The 17,947-nt window shown below is 42.0% G+C and overlaps 1 protein-coding gene across 2 annotated transcripts in view; it reads right to left on the minus strand.

The window, feature by feature from the left end:
* Positions 1-2,558: 2,558 nt before the first annotated feature.
* polr3a (polymerase (RNA) III (DNA directed) polypeptide A) overlaps positions 2,559-17,947 on the minus strand; it is a 61,178-nt gene continuing 45,789 nt past the window's right edge. Inside the window, exons 21-32 of one of the 2 annotated variants that reach the window (XM_078199388.1) lie at positions 17,057-17,170; positions 16,907-16,942; positions 13,431-13,517; positions 13,107-13,189; positions 11,587-11,757; positions 10,553-10,646; positions 8,147-8,239; positions 7,866-8,030; positions 7,008-7,172; positions 4,684-4,815; positions 3,512-3,644; positions 2,559-3,383 (exon numbers count right to left, since the gene is read on the minus strand). In XM_078199388.1, coding sequence (XP_078055514.1) covers positions 3,235-3,383; positions 3,512-3,644; positions 4,684-4,815; positions 7,008-7,172; positions 7,866-8,030; positions 8,147-8,239; positions 10,553-10,646; positions 11,587-11,757; positions 13,107-13,189; positions 13,431-13,517; positions 16,907-16,942; positions 17,057-17,170 — 1,422 coding nt within the window. In that variant the 3' untranslated portion in view covers positions 2,559-3,234. The remainder of the gene's footprint in view (positions 3,384-3,511; positions 3,645-4,683; positions 4,816-7,007; positions 7,173-7,865; positions 8,031-8,146; positions 8,240-10,552; positions 10,647-11,586; positions 11,758-13,106; positions 13,190-13,430; positions 13,518-16,906; positions 16,943-17,056; positions 17,171-17,947) is intronic. The other variant, XM_078199389.1, reaches the window with a different exon arrangement.

Here is a 17,947-nt window from a genome sequence, read left to right on the forward strand (position 1 = left end):
TAACTCCCAATGTTGGGGTTTCTAAACCAGAGACATAACCATTCCAACTGTCTTTCTCAACTTGCCTGCACAGTCTCAACCAGTCTACTTTAGCTTATGTGCATATATTAGTGTTCTCTTCACTGTCTTGACTAGCATCTTGTCTGGGCTGGTCTCCACATCAACTGAGCTTGGTAATCTGGCCCTCCTTTCCTGAAGGGAAGGCAAAGAATCATGAAAAGAAGAAAAAACCTCCCATGCAAGTACCACTTAATTCACACTGCTGTTTCTGCCATTTTTTTTTAAATGATGCGGAGATGCCAGTGTTGGACTGGGGTGGGCACAGTAAGAAGTCTCATAACACCAGATTAAAGTCCGACAGGTTTAGTTGGTGAGTGGAATATTATATCTCCAGTCAACTGACGAAGGAGCAGTGCTCCGAAAGCTCATGATTCCAAATAAACCTATCGGACCTGGTGTTGTGAGACTGGAAGCTAGCTTGGAGGAAGGGATGCTCCAAGTGTTAGTTTGACAGAATTCACTGAGGTTGTGTCAATTTTTGCAGCACCCTCCAGGGTAGGAGTCTATTAATAATGGAAAGGTGTCACATTATTTTACAGGGTAGTCTATTTCTCACCTGTTAGGACATAGTGTGCTGACTGAAGTCTCACTTCAAACAAATTTTGCTTTTTCATGCCAGTGAATACCACTTTACAAAGCAGAATGATTACTTCACAGCAGAACGCTGGTCATAGTTTTGTTCCCTATGAATCTGCAGCCGGTCCATTCAGACAAGTGGAGAGAACGAGCTTTGACAGAGCCTATTCACAGGTATTAATTACCCATTGTTTACTTGCCCCTGTGTGTACCTGAAAATAGCAATGCTATTACTTAAATCATATTTCATGGCAGGGATGCCCTCTGAGGGACAAATGGAGAGCTGCCCAAAAATGTCTAACTGACAAACAAAATACTACTATACAGCTGCAGTAATTCACCAAAGATCCTCAGACAGCACCTTCCAAACACATGACCATTTCCATCCAGAAGGACAAGGGCAGCAGATACATGGGGACACCACCACCTGCAAGTTCCCCTCCAAGCAACTCACCATCCTGACTTGGAAATATATCGGCCGTTCCTTCGCAGTCGCTGGGTCAAAATCCTGGAATTCCCTCCCTAACGGCATTGTGGGTCAACGCACAGCACGTGGACTGCAGCGATTCAAGAAGGCAGCTCACCACCACCTTCTCAAGGGCAACTAGGGATGGGCAATAAATGCTGGCCTAGCTAGTGTTGCCCATGTCCCACGAATGAATTAAAAAAAAGATGGTGTGGTGGTTTACATTAGTGGACTAGTAATTCAGAGGTCTGGGCTATTAATCTAGTGAATCCATGTTCCAATTCCACCAGCTGGAATAAATTCAGTTTAAAAGTCTGCAATTAGTAAAGGTTGGTTGTTGTAAAGCTACATGTTCACTGATTTAGAGAAGCAAATTTGCCATTCTTGCCTAATCTGGCCTTAATGCAACTCACCAATGTGACTGATTCTTAACTGCCCTCGGAAGTGACCTAAGCAAGCTTCACCAAACCTACTGCAAGAATTCACATGGTGACTGAGGGGCTTCTAACACTTCAATTCCGACAGTATGACACCAAATGATCACGATACCTTCAGCACATGCAAATTCTTTCTCCAAAGAGTGGGCATACTTATGTAGAATTAATAAATTAAAATTCTGCCTCCTTATGAGAAACTGCAATGTATGGAGGGAAAAAGCAGCATTGGACAGGTTTAGAATTGAACAAATTATATTGAAGCAGAATGTGTCTTCTGTATCTTGACATTCAAAGATAACCAACTGCATATGTAAGATGCAAGTATCTGCCTGTCAGTGCAGAGAGACATGCTAGAGTAAAATTAGTACAGTATTCTCTTGCTGGGAAATGCATATGTGGGCATTAGGTTTGTGTGACACTGGATCTGGCTTTAATGGGTAGACAATGGCCTAGTGGCTAGACTATCAATCCAAAAATTCAGCTAATGTTCTGGGGACCCGGGTTCGAATCCCACCACGGCAGATGGTGGAATTTGAACTCAATAAAAAATATCTGGAATTGAGAATCTACTGATGACCATGAAACCATTGTCAGAAAAACCCATCTGGTTCACTAATGTCCTTTAGGGAAGGAAATCTGCCGTCCTTACCGGGTCTGGCCTACATCTGACTCCAGAGCCACAGCAATGTGGTTGACTCTCAACTGCCCTCTGAAATGGCTTAGCAAGCCACTCAGTTCAAGGACAATTAGGGATGGGCAATAAATACTGGCCTTGCCAGCAATGTCCCCATCCCATGAATGAATTTTTAAAAATGTCCTTCACTATTAAACAGGCATTGTCTGGGATGAAACATAAACGTGATCATTTTCAGTGACAGCTAGAAGCTGCTTCTGGTGGCAGTGTCATTTCAGAAACCAACAATCTTATCAGACAAGAGAAGGTATGGGGCCGGGATTTTGCAGCGACAACTGTCATTTCTGTTGCAAATTACGGCAATACAAAATATTCTTTTTATTTTAAACAGATTGCCTTTATTCGCATGAACAGCATAACCCTAGTTACATAACCAGCACTTCCCAAATGTTCCTTCAAAATCTGTTCCTTCATACCCAGTCGGAGGTTAAGCTGTATGCGCTGATGTTCCAGTGCAGTAACAATACGCGATGGTGGTAAAATATTCATTACAGAATGTTAAATCTTGATAGATTACTTCCACACAAACTAACACAAAGGTCGGCTAGCATCATAATCTGTCTAAAGATTTCAACAGTAGAAACTTAAAATAGAATTTGGTTATGCCCATTTACTAATTCAATCAACTCAGTCCTATCAAGTTTCATATTCTATCCTTGATAACCTGAACATTTCAAACCTATAAATACCATTAATAAACTCTCTCACCCATGGGAGAGCTATGGTCATGATTTTAAAAGAATGTTTTTGACATTGAAAACAAGTACGTTTTAGCAGCCACTCAAAATATACCCTTTCACCAGGCGTCTCTTTGTACTGCAACAATACCCTGCGTTGCATGATGTTCATTTTTAGGTGGTACCCAAGTGCTTGGTCTGTATTCTCGGTAAACCAACAGCCGCAGGAAATTTCAGGCCCTCCTGTAAAGATTCTGAAACAAAACTGACAGAATGCCATCATGACAAATAAGATGCTATCCAAAACAGTCTGTGCATTTCCTGCTACGTAACTATTGGGAGATGAAATTCACTACTGTCAAATATCAACGGTCTCTTTGGTGGGTCTGGGTTCTTATCAGCTTTGTGAAGAAGTTTGAAAAGCCCTGTTCCTATGTTCATTGGAATTCCCATGATGATGCACTCTGACACACCTTCAGAGACAAAGGGAAGATGTTAGTGGGTTGTTAGGAGTACGGAGAATGAAGATTGATGAATAATGCGCGAGTCGTCACAATGTTAATCAATAAAATTAAGCTCCAAAATTAAATGGCTAACGTACCACAGACTGAGTCCTTCTGCCCAAAGTATGCAGCATCAAAGAGATGATCTGCGGTTTTCTCAAACGAGGCCAACATCAGAACACTTTCTTTCATTTTCGCCAAGCCAAACCGGGTTATTCCCAACACTTCACCCTGCACAGTTAAGGACAGTCCAGTGAGACATGCATTTAATCCAGCCTTAAATCGTTTGCACCTTAATCCTGCTTTAACATTCTACCTTTATTTATTAGTGCCACAAATAGGCTTATATGTGAAAGTCCCTGAGTCGCCACACTCCAGCGCCTGTTCGGGTACACTGAGGGAGAACTTGGCACGGCCAATGCACCCTAACCAGCACATCATGGAGACAAATGCGTAAGATCACAAAACGAAACATTGGGTGGGAGAGGTGAGTGGACAAGTGGGATACATTTAATCAAAGGGGCGGCACAGTGGTTAGCACTGCTGCCTCACAGCGCTAGGGACCCGGATTCAATTCCAGCCTCTGTGTGGAGTTTGCACATTCTCACTGTGTCTGCCTGGGTTTCCTCTGGGTGCTCTGGTTTCCTCCCACAGTCCAAAGATGTGCGGGTTGGGCTGATTGGCTATGATAAATTGACTACAGTGTCAGGGGGAATTAGCGGGGTAAATATGTGGAGTTAAGGGAATAGGGCCTGGGTGGGATTGTGGTCGGGGCAGACTCGATGGGTTGAATGGCTCCTTCTGCACTGTAGAGATTCTATGGAGTGTGCATTATATAAGGTCTATCAAGGCAAAATGGAATGATTTTAATATGAAGTATTTTAATGGACAAAGGAAATGTTGTCACTTTTAGAGATTTGTCTCCTCACACTGCTTAAAAGCAAAGCTGGGCACATCCCAAAATGTCTTTCTCCATTACAATGCTTGAACTTTGCAGTAGAGGATATGTCATATGCCTACTGGATCTCAACATCTGTTTGGGCCAGGCAGAGGCTCCAACCTATTGCTATCTTTCTAGTCTCAGGCAAGCACTTTGCTGCTCTTGGAAATTCTAGAAAAAGCTAAAAGGACATCAAACAAGAATGTTTCATTCGCCTCCCCCCCCCCCACCCTCCCACCCCATCCCCTCCACCACTCCCGGTGGCTAAATGGGTTAAAAACAATTGTTCTTTAGTGAATGCTTCTTGATGTGGCAGTTAAGGATTCTAACCTTGTAAGTCATCAAGTCTGACAAAAGCATAACATGTCTTCTGTCAATGCTCATCCCGTGATTTTTCATTGTATACTGGATCTCATGGATGATGGTGGATCGAGCACCTTCAATTCCCAATGTCTTCTCTACCTGGGGACAATTTCAAAACCAGGAACTTTAAAAAAAAGTCAACATTTCTATTTTGTAAAACATTTTCAAGCAAGTGGCTAACTAAGATGGGTCAATCTGAACATGGCCCACTATCAAGCAGCAATTAATGCTTTAACAACAAAGAATGGAAGGTTATGCGGAAGATAATTGTGATGAAATCTGTTGGTTTACTCAGCCTCACTTTGGAAGAAGTGAGTGAGCAGCACCGATAATCAGAATGCAATGGAATAAAAATCTTACACATCCACAAGCACTTTGTGCACAAACATTGCCATGGGCTATAGAAAGAATCAAAGGGTTGCATTTTTCCTGCTATCTACAAGAAAAGTACTCTGTCACAAACAGGATGGTAAATGAGGGAGATGACCAAGCTTATTCATCTCGACAAAAGACCCATTTAGATCATCTAACTGAATGCTGAATAAGGCTTTCACCTCCACTATACCAGGTAAACCATTCATGAGTTTCAAAACTCTAAATGAGTTTTTTCTAACATTTTCTGCAAACCTTCCTCTTACAGATTCTAACCAATGGGCAGCACGGTAGCACAGTGGTTAGCACTACTGCCTCTCAGCGCCAGGGACCCGGGTTCAATTCCCAGCTTGGGCTACTGACTGTGTGGAGTTTGCATGTTCTCCCCATGTCTGGTGCGTTTCCTCCGGGTGCTCTGGTTTCCTCCCACAGTCCAAAGATGTGCGGGTTAGGCTAAATTGCCCCTTAGTGTCAGGGGGACTAGCCAGGGTAAATATGTGGGATAACGGGGATAGGGTGGGATTGTTGTCGGTGCAGGCTCGATGGGCCAAATGGCCTCCTTCTGTACTGTAGGGATTCTACGATTCTATAATGTCTCCTTGTGTATGCTGGGGTATATCCCGAAATATGGCTCTTGATTAACTTCATTTATGCCATTGAATATGTGAAACCAGTAAGACCTTTCTAAATTGCTTTGTTTCGAGGATAAAACCAGCCCCAATTTCACTGGTATTTCTTCAATAATCAAATCTGCTAAGGATCACCCTGCTGTGTCCCCTGTGTGCCTCGAGCTCCAAAACTGAACAGTGTTTAAGGTTTGGTCTGGCCAAAGTTTTTTTTTCACCTTTTGACTTTAAGTTCATGCTTTAGCAGATATCTTTAGATTTATATTCAACTCATCTAACAAAATAACTAAAACATCCTTTGTTGCTGCCTGCTATCAATGTGACATGATTGTCGCTGAATTTACAATAACCCCCTCACTTCTGTTTCATCATTCACTATTTCTGCACTGTTCATATCCACTTGTGACATCCACAATTCGCACAATGCCCGACATTGATTTGTAGAGAATTTCATCTATCATTGACCTTCCTAAGCAAAGAGATGTTATACATCTGCAGACAAATATTCTCCAGGATGCTCTCTGGCCCGACCAGTTGGTCCAATTAGAATATTATATTATATCAATGTTATGAGGAGGTGCAATGACAGGGTGTGAAGAAATATGAACCATGGTGGTAAAACTCAACTGGAACAACTATGAAAAGTTAAATAACTTGGAAAAAACCCCAGACATTAAAAAACTGTTCCAAAGATAGCTCAACAATGCTGCACTTTGCAAACTGATACAATGAAGTGTTATTCTGAACCTCTCAAGGGCATCATAGCCTTTCATCATATGGCCAACCATCATTAGCTGCCCAACCTGCTGAATAGAAATGATTGATTCAGTTATAATGCGACCGTGAACAGTACATTGGACATTGGTTGGGCCAGGAGGTTTTGCTATTTCATCACGCATTCTTTTTTCAGTTATTTTGATAGATAATTAATTCAGTCTGTCTAACGAAGCCTCCTCACAGGAATGAAAGGAGTAACCTTTTTCCAGGTAGCTAAGTGTCACAGCAGATCTGTGGTGACACAGGACACAACCATGTGTCTGTGATTCTCCAATACAATGGATGTGTGGTCTGTCACGTCAACAGGAAGACACTGGCTAAAGGACAGAAGGTTCCCCACAGGAGAGAGAACAGATCCCACAAATAGAAGTCACCCCAAAACCCTTTTTGGACATATCCCAGCACAGATAACTTATCATTTGCAGAGGCCACCGACTAACGCTTGCACGTGTGGATATGCACACAGCAAGACAAAGACAGCATTTTCTAAGGATCAAGAGCGGGCAAGTATATTACCTCGTAAGTATTATTTGATGTCGTCTGCGTTCCTTTGACTCCATGAGTTGCCATGACGGCACGCAAATTGTCACCTTCCACCAACAGCTTATACTTCTCCTTTCCACCTTGCTCATCAATATGAATAACTGCCCTGGAGACTTCTGGAATACCCTGTACAACAATCTGAAACAGGTGGATTTTGTTAGTTGGGTTCTCTCCCACATTGTGCCCTCCATTTATAAAAGACATGGGATGAGGCACAAAGACTGTTTAAATGTTTAAGACGTTTGTGCTCTAAAGCAATTCCAGCATGGTTAAGCGGTGCAATCTGACCAAACAGCAGGAACATCTTTCCCACACTTTGAACCAAATATGCTTACAGCACAGGCCATTCAGCCCATCACATCTGTGCCAACACTCACTAGCATTTTAATACTCTGATTGCTGGCTAACATTATGGGCAGGATATTTTGGTCACGCTCGTTCTAAATCCCGCCTGAGATCAACGGACCTTTGCATGGTCCGCCCCTCCGCCTGCTACGATTCCCGTGGCGGGCGGGACAGGAAAATTCCCCCCTATATCTCCCCGTCTTATTGACTGCTCTGGGCCTGGCTGGAAGCAGTGAAACATTAGTGAGCCTCTCCTCTCCATCATCTTTTAGTTACTTGTTTTGGTTCCTGTAACAGCAAGGTTACACTTCATGCCTATTTACAAATTTGCTGCTCTCTCTTCTCATAGTTTTGTTTGGTTTTATGAAGCAGCTGCATGCAAAAACTTAACATTTATTCTCTTTGAAGATGCTTGCTGTGCATTTCTAACTCTACTCCACCGTATTCATATCAGTAGGTGATGTACAGCCTTTCAATCAATCTTACCTTTGGCAGCTCCTCTTTTAGATATTGAAGAACATAATACATTGAACTTTTGCTATTTTCTCGAGGTGTGACACACACGACTGCCTCACCGTGAACTGCAACGTCGCCTGGTTTCACTCGTAGTTTTGATGTGCAGATGGAATACCTCACAGTTTCCGCATTGACCTTGAAATCAGGACATCAGAATAAAATTACTGCCTTAGTCACTGACTCTAGGGGAGAAGTGGAGGTGAGAAGGCTTTCTGAAGGAGAGGGGCAATCACAGTGCATTTCCTACTCACCTCCAGTCTCAGGAGTCTGATTCTTTCCAGGGAAAGCTTGATGAGAATGAAGCAGTCATCGGGCAGGAACACTTCTTCAATATATTCCGAAATCTGTAAAATTTGTCATTAAAACAATTTACACATTATAAATCAGAGAATCCTAGAATCCTGACAGTGCAGAAGGAGGCCATTCAGCCCATCGAGTCTGCACCAACCACAATTCCATCCAGGCCTATTCCTGTAACCTCACATATTTACCCTGCTAATCCCCCTGACACTAGGGTCAATTTATCATTGCAAATCACCCTAACCTGCACATCTTTGGATTGTGGGAGGAAACCGGAGCACCTGGAGGAAACCCACGCAGACACGGGGAGAATATACAAACTCCACATAGACAGTGACCCGAGGCCAGAATTGAACCTGGGTCTCTGGTGCTGTGAGGTAGCAGTGCTAACCACTGTGTTGCCATGCCGCCCCCAATAAAGACTTGCATCTAGTTACATATTTCAGTTAATGCATATCAAATCTCTTGCCTTTTCCCAGGCTAATACAATGCTTCCAATAAAGTAAATCAGTTTCGTTAAGAAGCAGACATTTTTGCTTTTATTAGTCTTCCCAGTTCAGCCATCTGCCTGACTATCTGATACTACCCTCCACTTTCTCATTTACACATAATCTGCTGCTTCAAAGCTTAAGTATCGTATATTTAATGCAATAAAACTTCCCAAGGTGCTTCACTGGAGGGTTATAAAGCAAAACATCAATGTTAAGGCAGATGTTCAAAAGCTTGGTTTAAAGAGGTAGGTTCAAAGAAGGAAAGAGAAGTAGAGAGATTTAGGGAGGCAATTCCACATGAGGGCCGGGGCAGCTGAAGGCATGCTACCAGCAGCGAAGCAATTAAAACTGGAGGTGCTCAAATGCCTAGAATTATGTAGGTTTCTTGGACAGTTCCAGGGCTGGAGGTGATCACAGGCAAGCAGGGGGCAAAGACAAGGCAGGACTTGTAAACAAGGAAGAGAATTTTATAATTGAGGCATTGTTTTATTGGGAGCCGAGGTATGTCAGTGAGCACAAGGGTGATAGGTGAACAGGACTTGACATGAGCCAGGATACAATGTTATGCAAGTTTCTTCCGCTCAAGTTTACAGAGTGTAGATTGTGGGAGGCCAGCCAAAAGTGTGTTGGAATAGTCTAGCCTGGAGGTTTCATAGACATGGATGAGGGTTTTCAGCTGAGCTGAAGCAGGGATGCAGTGAAGAGATATTACAGAAGTCGAAATAAGCTGCCTTAGTGATGGCCTGGCTGTATGGTTAGAATCTTATCTTGAGGTCAAATATGACACCAAGTTTTCAAACAGTCTGGTTTGTCCTCCTACTGTTGCCAAGTTATTGTGAATATTCTGACCTGTTCATTGTGCACAAAGTACTTGAGGATAAACTACTTCCCTCGAAGGGTCTGTGGAATTCACTACCCCAGAGTACGGTGGATGCAGAACGTTGAGTAAATTTGAGTAGAGAGATTTTTAATTAGTAGGGTTGGAAGGGTTATGGCAAACGGGCAGGAAAGGAGAGTTGAGGCTGAGAGAAGATCAGCAATGATCGTATTGAACAGCGGAGCAGGCTCGAGGGGTTGAATTGCCTACTCCTGCTCCTAGTTCTTATACTTTTGAAACCTGGCACAAAATTAAATTGATTTTGACTGGTGGCCACTGTATAATATTCTGCCAGATTCTTTGAACAAGGCAGTGCAAGCAGAAACCTTGTAGGTATGGCAACCTTTGAAATAATATTTGCACAAGAGGCTTGTGAACCATTTCTCAAGCTTGTAACGGTTGATTCAATTACATCACAGAAGCTCAACTCATGATGTGATTTTAACTGTGCGACGACCGCTTGAGAGAAGTTCTCATAAGTTATCCAGGTAGCCTGGCAATAACCCAAACAGACAGACATTGAGCATGGGGAATAGCACTTCAGAGTGCACTGGAGGACAGCTCTGATCAATAGAATTGCCATTTATCATTCTGGAGATCTAGGTTCTTTGCTTTTTAGAAAACAGTGTCATGGGAGATGAAATCCATTTCACTTTAACAAAACTTAACTGAAGTAGATGTCTAAATGAGGGCGCTGCAATCTTTTCACTTTTCATCAGTAACGTGTTTGAGCACGGAGAATGCCGCTGGCATTTTAACAGCCAGGTAGTTCTCTCGGGTGAAGGCTATCTTGACCATGATTAAGAGGGGGCATCCTGTAGTACTGCAAAGGATTACCTACAATGCTGGTACTTAATCTCAGCACTATAATTTTACAGACAGAATTTATCATTCCGAACAAGCTGTTGCGGATGCTGGCAAGAAGGTAGCTGAATGAAAATTTAATGTGAATAGTGCATGTTTTTCATTGATTACAGAGAATTACCTACTTCTCCCAGGAGAGTCTTTTCAATTCTTCCTTTTACCAGTCGAGCAAAGTCAGCATCATCATCCTGATCAAGATGTGCTGTAATAATCGGGGTGCTGCAAAGTAAATTAAAGTTAGATTTATTTATTAATCACAATTAAGGCTTACATTCACACTGCAATGAAGTTACTGTGAAATTCCCTTAGTTGCCACACTCCAGTGCCTGTTCAGGTCAATACACTTAACCAGCACGTCTTTCAGACTGTGGGAAGAAACTGGAGCACCCGGGAGGAAACCCACGCAGACACAGGGAGAAGGTGCAAACTCCACACAGACAGTGACCCAAGCCAGGAAATGAACCTAGGTCCCTGGTGCTGTGAGGTAGCAGTGCTAACCACTGTGCCACCCCTATAACAGATTAACTATTATTCATGTTTCAAATTCAGCTAGTCGAAGAAAATGTGGAAAACAAACTTATCCATGATCAAGTGATTGTATGCAAGAGGCGGTGGTGTGGAATTTTACAGTAAAGGAACAATTAACTACCCTCTAGGACATCTGTACATTGAATCTGGGGAGTTAACAGTCACTTGAACTTGATTAGCTTAGGGGGGAGCAGTTTTGGCAACGAGGCAGGTAGATATAGTACAGGTATTAAGTTGCCCCACTGCCTAGATTGTCCTTTCGGCTGTGAGAGCCACATGCAGGACTCTCTGCAGTAATCCACAGCAAGAACTTTCTGACTCCCATTTTTGCCCTCATCCTTTCCCTACCCTTTAATCTTGCTCCCTGGAAGTGAATTTGTGTAGGAATAAACATCCATGCAGGAGAAAATGGATGGAACAAAATCAAGGGTTAGCTTTCAAAATTGCATTTGGTTTGAATTAGCCATGTTAAAAAAAAAGTGTAAGTTGAGGACAGATCATTCTTAGAGTGCCAGTGGATATTAAGTGTAATTTAAAAACTTGAACACAAGCCGATTTAATATTCAGACTGCACCTCAATGTATTATAAACTAAAACCATGCACAGAAACACAACCGTATTTGGATTTTACCTGATAGATTTTGATGCATTAATAATTTCTTTTATTCTGGGTACCCCCAGTGTAATATTCATGGAAGCTACACCAGCAAAATGGAAAGTCTTCAACGTCATCTGCGTGCCTGGCTCTCCTATGCTCTGTGCACACAAGGCACCAACTGCAGAACCTGGCTCCATCTGTGCTCTTCAGGGGGTAAATTTGCAAGAGGTCAGGATAAACACAACAGTGACTTCCAACAAATGATTAAACTCTTACCATTCCTCCACCCCCCCCCCCCCCCCCCCCCCACCCCCCGGGGATTTCAATTTATTTACGCAGGATAATAAAACAAAAGATGCAATCAGAAGTAAACAACTGTTTCCAGTGATAGTTTTGTAAGATTAGATTTTGTGGTAAGGTTTGACCGGAGATAAACTGATTCACATTCAGTCTCGTGCTCTATTTAATGTGGCAGTCTGGTCATCAGAGCGATACAACACAAAAGGAGGCCATTTGGCCCATTGAATACACCTCTACTACCCTGTCCGAATGCACATTCCAGACCATAACAACTCACTACATATACAAAATTTGTTCCCACAGTTCTTTTGACAATCACCTTGATCCTGGTGTCCAATGGTTACTGAAACTTCTACCACCGGAAGTAGTTTCTCCTCACCAACTCTATTAAAACGCTTTGAACATCAAATAATCCCCCAATATTTTCTGTTCTAAGTAGCACAACCTGTGTTTCTCTGGTCTTTCATTGTAACTGAAGTCTTACATCCCTACTATATACAACAGGATTCCGCTGCTCAGGATTAAAAATAAAAGTTATTGAAAAAAATATTGTGCTTGCGATAAGGCTGGCCAATCTTTTCTAGAGATCTTTGCTTCATCTACTAGTGGTAATATAAACTGCATTTATCCATGACAACTTCAGATACATACCCTGCATAATTATATCCTTACCTTGGATGATGTATTACAATTCTAGCTAGCAAGGCCATCACAGGACACATCCTATTTCCACACAACACGAACTTCCCATAACACAGATTTCACACCTGATACAATTCTCTGCAAAGCCTAATTAGTGTGTACACTTCTGATCAAATATTTAAGCTTACAGTTTAATGTGAATCAGAATTAAATTGCTTAGACTGAACACTTAAGTTGAAGGTGCTGGCCTTGGCACTGCGGTAGCTTTCCTCCCCCTCCCAGTTAAGAGGTTGTGGGTTCAGAACCTCTAAGTTACAAAATGAAAGAACTCGCTTGCAAAAGGACTGCTCTTGCCTTTGGGCAGGTTGTGTAACAGGACAAAATGTGCCAACTTTTGCAAAGTCAGCTCGTGTCCACAAAATGGTTCAACATCTAATGAAAAGGTTCTTCAAATGAAATGAAACAGAAAATTTAGCAGCTAAAGTTGATGTTATGCCCAAGGAACACTTCATACAAAATAGCACGTTCAATACAATCTATAGTGGTAGACAGTAAATTGGTGAAAACCTGCAGCTAAAACAGAACCTCAGTCCCGTGTATTTGCACCTCACCTCATGTACTTGTCCCTACAGGTTTCCAGAAATTTGTCTACTTGCGTAGGAGTAATTCGGTCCAACTGGTACAGAACTCTGGGCTAAGGAAACAATTGAAGATTAGTTACTAATTGAAGATAAGATAAATTAAATAATCTAACCACACAGTATAAAGCAAAAATATTTTCCTCAGTTCCCTTAATGCTGAAAATTCCAATCAAGCAACTTCAGCATTTGAATCCAATGGAATGTTGCACCATCGAAAGGAATAATATTCTCCTCTTCCCCATTGACAAATGAACAAGAACCATTTATTAAAGAATGCAATATTAAATCCAATACCTCAGTAGTCCCATTGTCATTGATGCCGTATTTGTCTCGAGTTTTCTTGATCTTATCAGAAAAATCCTTGATAAAATTTCTAATTGCCTAAAGAAAGTAGAACAGTCAGATTCAGAACATTTTAAGTGAAGTTCAATTTACCATTGAGGCAGAGCTGAATAGCAAGATAAGTTCCTCCATCCGAAAATATTTCGGATGGAGGAGAGATCTCTTTGGAATGTTCATATTAAAATTACATTTGATTCCAAGGTGATCAGTAGAATATCAAAATATAGTCTAGCCCTGTGAATTAGAAGTCAGTTTTGCACATTATTTCATGTATGAATGACACATCAGACTCAAGTCCAAGCTCAGTGTCATTGTAAAGAACCTGAATGACAGACTTTTAAAAAGTTTATTTCAGGATAGACTTCTGTTCTTTGTGCTGTTTCTTTTTTCAATTTTATTTCATGATAAACGCAATTTGTGGTTCATTGCTTGTATCTTACAGTCCATCATTTCCCCGTCTAACAAAGAAATCCAGAGATTATGAGGCAGCTGGCGCCATTTTGGGGCGACACGGTAGCACAGTGGTTAGCACTGCTGCTTCACAGCTCCAGGGACCTGGGTTCGATTCCCGGCTTGGGTCACTGTCTGTGTGGAGTTTGCACATTCTCCTCGTGTCTGCGTGGGTTTCCTCCCACAGTCCAAAGATGTGCGGGTTAGGTTGATTGGCCAGGTTAAAAATTGCCCCTTAGAGTCCTGAGATGTGTAGGTTAGAGGGATTAGCGGGTAAATATGTGGGGGTAGGGCCTGGGTGGGATTGTGGTCGGTGCAGACTCGATGGGCCGAATGGCCTCCTTCTGCACTGTAGGGTTTCTATGATTTCTATGATTTTTTGGCGAGCTCATCAGCAGAGCAAGGCATTCATTTTTTACCCCAGGTACACTGTGTCCTGAATTGCTCTGTGGACGTTTCAGTTCGCGGGGAGTGTGGGAGCACCTGTGGAAGTCGTCTGTCACACGAGGCCCAAGAAAAATTATTTGGAGAAGCCCGTGACAAGCTCTTTAAAGCACACGCCATGCTTAGTCAATGGATTCAACATATCCATGCATTTTCCACTCGCAATCAAGCAGCTGAAGATTCCCAGCTATATTCATTCCATCACACCAGTTTAATGAGTTATACTGAATGTTAAGATTTGAAGATAGTTGTAAATGGGTAAACACACTGTGCCATGTTCCACAGATCAGCTTAAATTTTAAACTCATTCCTTATTCTAGCCAGAGTAATGCAATCTCATTTACTGCCATGTGGGAAGAAAGCAGAACAACTGACCTCTGCCTTGAAAGGAAGAATAGAAATCATTAGCAAGGGTTTTCAGTGTTGATAATTGTCCAACAGCAGCTGATAATTGCTACTTTGTGACATGGGTTGGTAATTGGTTGGAAATAGGAGACAGAGAGTAGGGGTCCCACTCTGACGGACAGGACATGACAAGCGGCGTCCCCCAGGAATCTGCACTGCTGCCTCAGCTTTTCACTATATACATCAAAGACATAGATGAAGGAATACAGTGAAATTGGACATGGCCAAGGAAACAAAACAAGCAGCAAGCAGCATCACCTGGCCCCAACCCTTCCTCCAGAGAGTTGTATGCCTAAATTTGCAGATGACACAAAGGTAGAAGACACAGCAAGTTGTTTAGATGGGAGTAAGAAGTTACATAGGGACATAGAGAGATGAAGTGAGTTGACAATAACGTGGTAGATGAATTTCAAAGTGATGAAGCATGAGATCCAAAATGACAAACTGGAATATTTTCTAAATGGCAAGAGAGTTGGAACTATGGAATAGCAAAGGGTTTTGGATGTCCAGGTACATAACCCATTAAATGCTGGTGCATTGGTTCAAAACGTAATCACAATGCTAATAGACTGTTAGCCTTGATCTAAAAGAGGCTGAAACTTAAGAGGTTTTAGTTATATAAATTTATTTTTTATTTAATTAGCGAATGCAAAGTCTCTAAGCCAAGCAATTCCTTTGGGTCCTGTTGTGTGGAGTGTGGATAGGCCTTCACTGAGTCTGAGTGGATTGGACACCACCACCGGACCCAGACTTACAGGGGGAAGCTAATCCTACCAGCAGACTAAGTTCCACAGGAAGCTTCATGAGAAGGACTTGCACAAGGAATCTTAGTCAAAGTCCCAAAGCTGAAGTTGTACAGAGCCCTGGTCAGATTCTATCTGGAGTACTGCATCCAGTTTTTGGGCTGAAAGGATATACATCAGTTTCACCAGAATGATTCCAGGGCTTAAACAGTTAAATTATGAAGGCATTTTGCATCAAACTGGACTTGCATTCCCTTGAATTTAGAAGATTGAGGGCAATCTAATTGAAGTCTTTGAAATGATCAAAGGATTCAGAAAGGGTGGATACAGAGAAATTATTTCCCCTTGTCATGGAGCAAAGGCAACTGGAGGGGGGAAAAAAACATGAAATGAAGTAGGAGTGAATATCTTGGTCTTGAACCTCTCCTACGTTTTTTTTTGACTTTGACTCTGTGGTTCCTAATCTTTTCCTGGGTTAATGATGGTCAAAAGACCCACTAAGAAATGTGTGAAAGCAGTCTAGGTGGCTCTACCTCCAGGTTTCCATTCTTCATTGTATAGAACCTGATATAGCAAAATGGTTATGATCAGAAACCACGTGAAGGATAGCAGGCATGAAACGGTTGCTCCTTTTTAAGATAATTTCATTAGCTATAGGATTGGCATTTAAATTAATGCTAGATCAATGTCATCACAGCCAGCGAGTTAGCTGCAAGGGTGAAATAATTTGGGGTTATTTAAGCCCAGTTGCTTGAGGGACTCAATCAACATGGGAAAAACTAAGCTTGACAGAGCCATGATCTCATTCAGAGAGGGTGTAAAAAGGGGAGTGCAGAAATTCTTTACACCAGTGTTGCAATTTTGACACTGGATTTAAAACATGTCAATAAACTTGTGCTGGACCGAGGGTGAAAGGGCTCTAAGGGGCAGAGATAGATAGGGCCTTGATTAATAAGGGGATCAGGGATTATGGGGAAAGGACAGGAGAATGGGGATGAGAAAAATATCAGCCATGATTGAATGGCAGAGCAGACCCGATGGGCTGAGTGGCCTAATTCTGCTCCTATGTCTTATGATCTAATCCTCTCACCAATAAAAATCTGAACTTCCAGGGTTAGCCTGGTGGTAAACTCTGATTGGAGATTTAGATCTACAGCAAGACAATTGCTTAGGTCATTAGTCACTTAATATACAAGGATCAGTATATTAAAGCTTCCTGATGCAAGAGCACTTATAATGACAGACTGTAAATATATATATTTTTAAAGTTCTGATCTGACACATTGAGTAGCTAGCAGCAAAATCAGCCAGTGCATTAGGGAGGCACTTATATTGAGTGAGATTGTGGAAATTGGAAATGCCCAACCACACAGCTACAGCCATTACCTCAATGTACTTCGCACATATGGTTCCAGTTAGAGCCTTTAGAAATGGGATAGATCAATCAATATGAAAAAGTGAAAGACAACAGGAAAAGGTTTCATCTGCATCTAATGTACATTATGCTTTGATTTAGAGAATGAGCATTCTGCCAACCTGCAGATATTCATTTTGACAACACAAAAACTCGCTTCTCTTCATAATTGCCTCAGCAGCTACAACCACTTCATTCTTACTCAGAGCTGGTTCACTGTGACATGGGTAAATGGCCTAGGAGGCAAAAGAGAAACAAAGACATCAGAGACATGTTCTCTCAAAAAAAACAGCCTGCAAATGAAACCACCTGATCAAACATTTCCATGACCTATAACAAACCAAAGAGTTGTCTTGAGGGATTACAAGCACTCGCGTGATAATTGTTCTGGCGCAAGTACAATCTTGTCCCCTGCTTTAGAAACACAAGACAACAAAAGGTCCTGAGAAAACTGCAAAGTTGTTGATATATATAAGAAAACATTTTCTGTTTTTCAAATTCCATGTTGAAATTAATACTGTACAACTTCTGCTGGACACCCCTTACTGGAATTGAAATTAATACAATTAAAGGTCCTCTCTTACCTCCAGGAAGATCTTAACTCTCACAATTGATGTAAAAATTCAATTGTAGGCATTGGGTATGAACATAGAACATTACAGCACAGAACAGGCCCTTCGGCCCACGATGTTGTGCCAACCTTCATCTGAAACCAAGATCAAGCTATCCCACTCCCTACCATCCTGGTGTGCTCCATGTGCCTATCCAATAACCGCTTAAATGTTCCTAAAGTGTCTGACTCCACTATCACTGCAGGCAGTCCATTCCACACCCCAACCACTCTCTGCGTGAAGAACCTACCTCTGATATCCTTCCTATATCTCCCACCATGAACCCTATAATTATGCCCCCTTGTAATAGCTCCATCCACCCGAGGAAATAGTCTTTGAACGTTCACTCGATCTATCCCCTTCATCATTTTATAAACCTCTATTAAGTCTCCCCTCAATCTC

Source organism: Mustelus asterias, chromosome 28 (assembly GCF_964213995.1).
Source record: "Mustelus asterias chromosome 28, sMusAst1.hap1.1, whole genome shotgun sequence".
In the NCBI taxonomy this organism is placed as follows: Eukaryota; Metazoa; Chordata; class Chondrichthyes; order Carcharhiniformes; family Triakidae; genus Mustelus; species Mustelus asterias.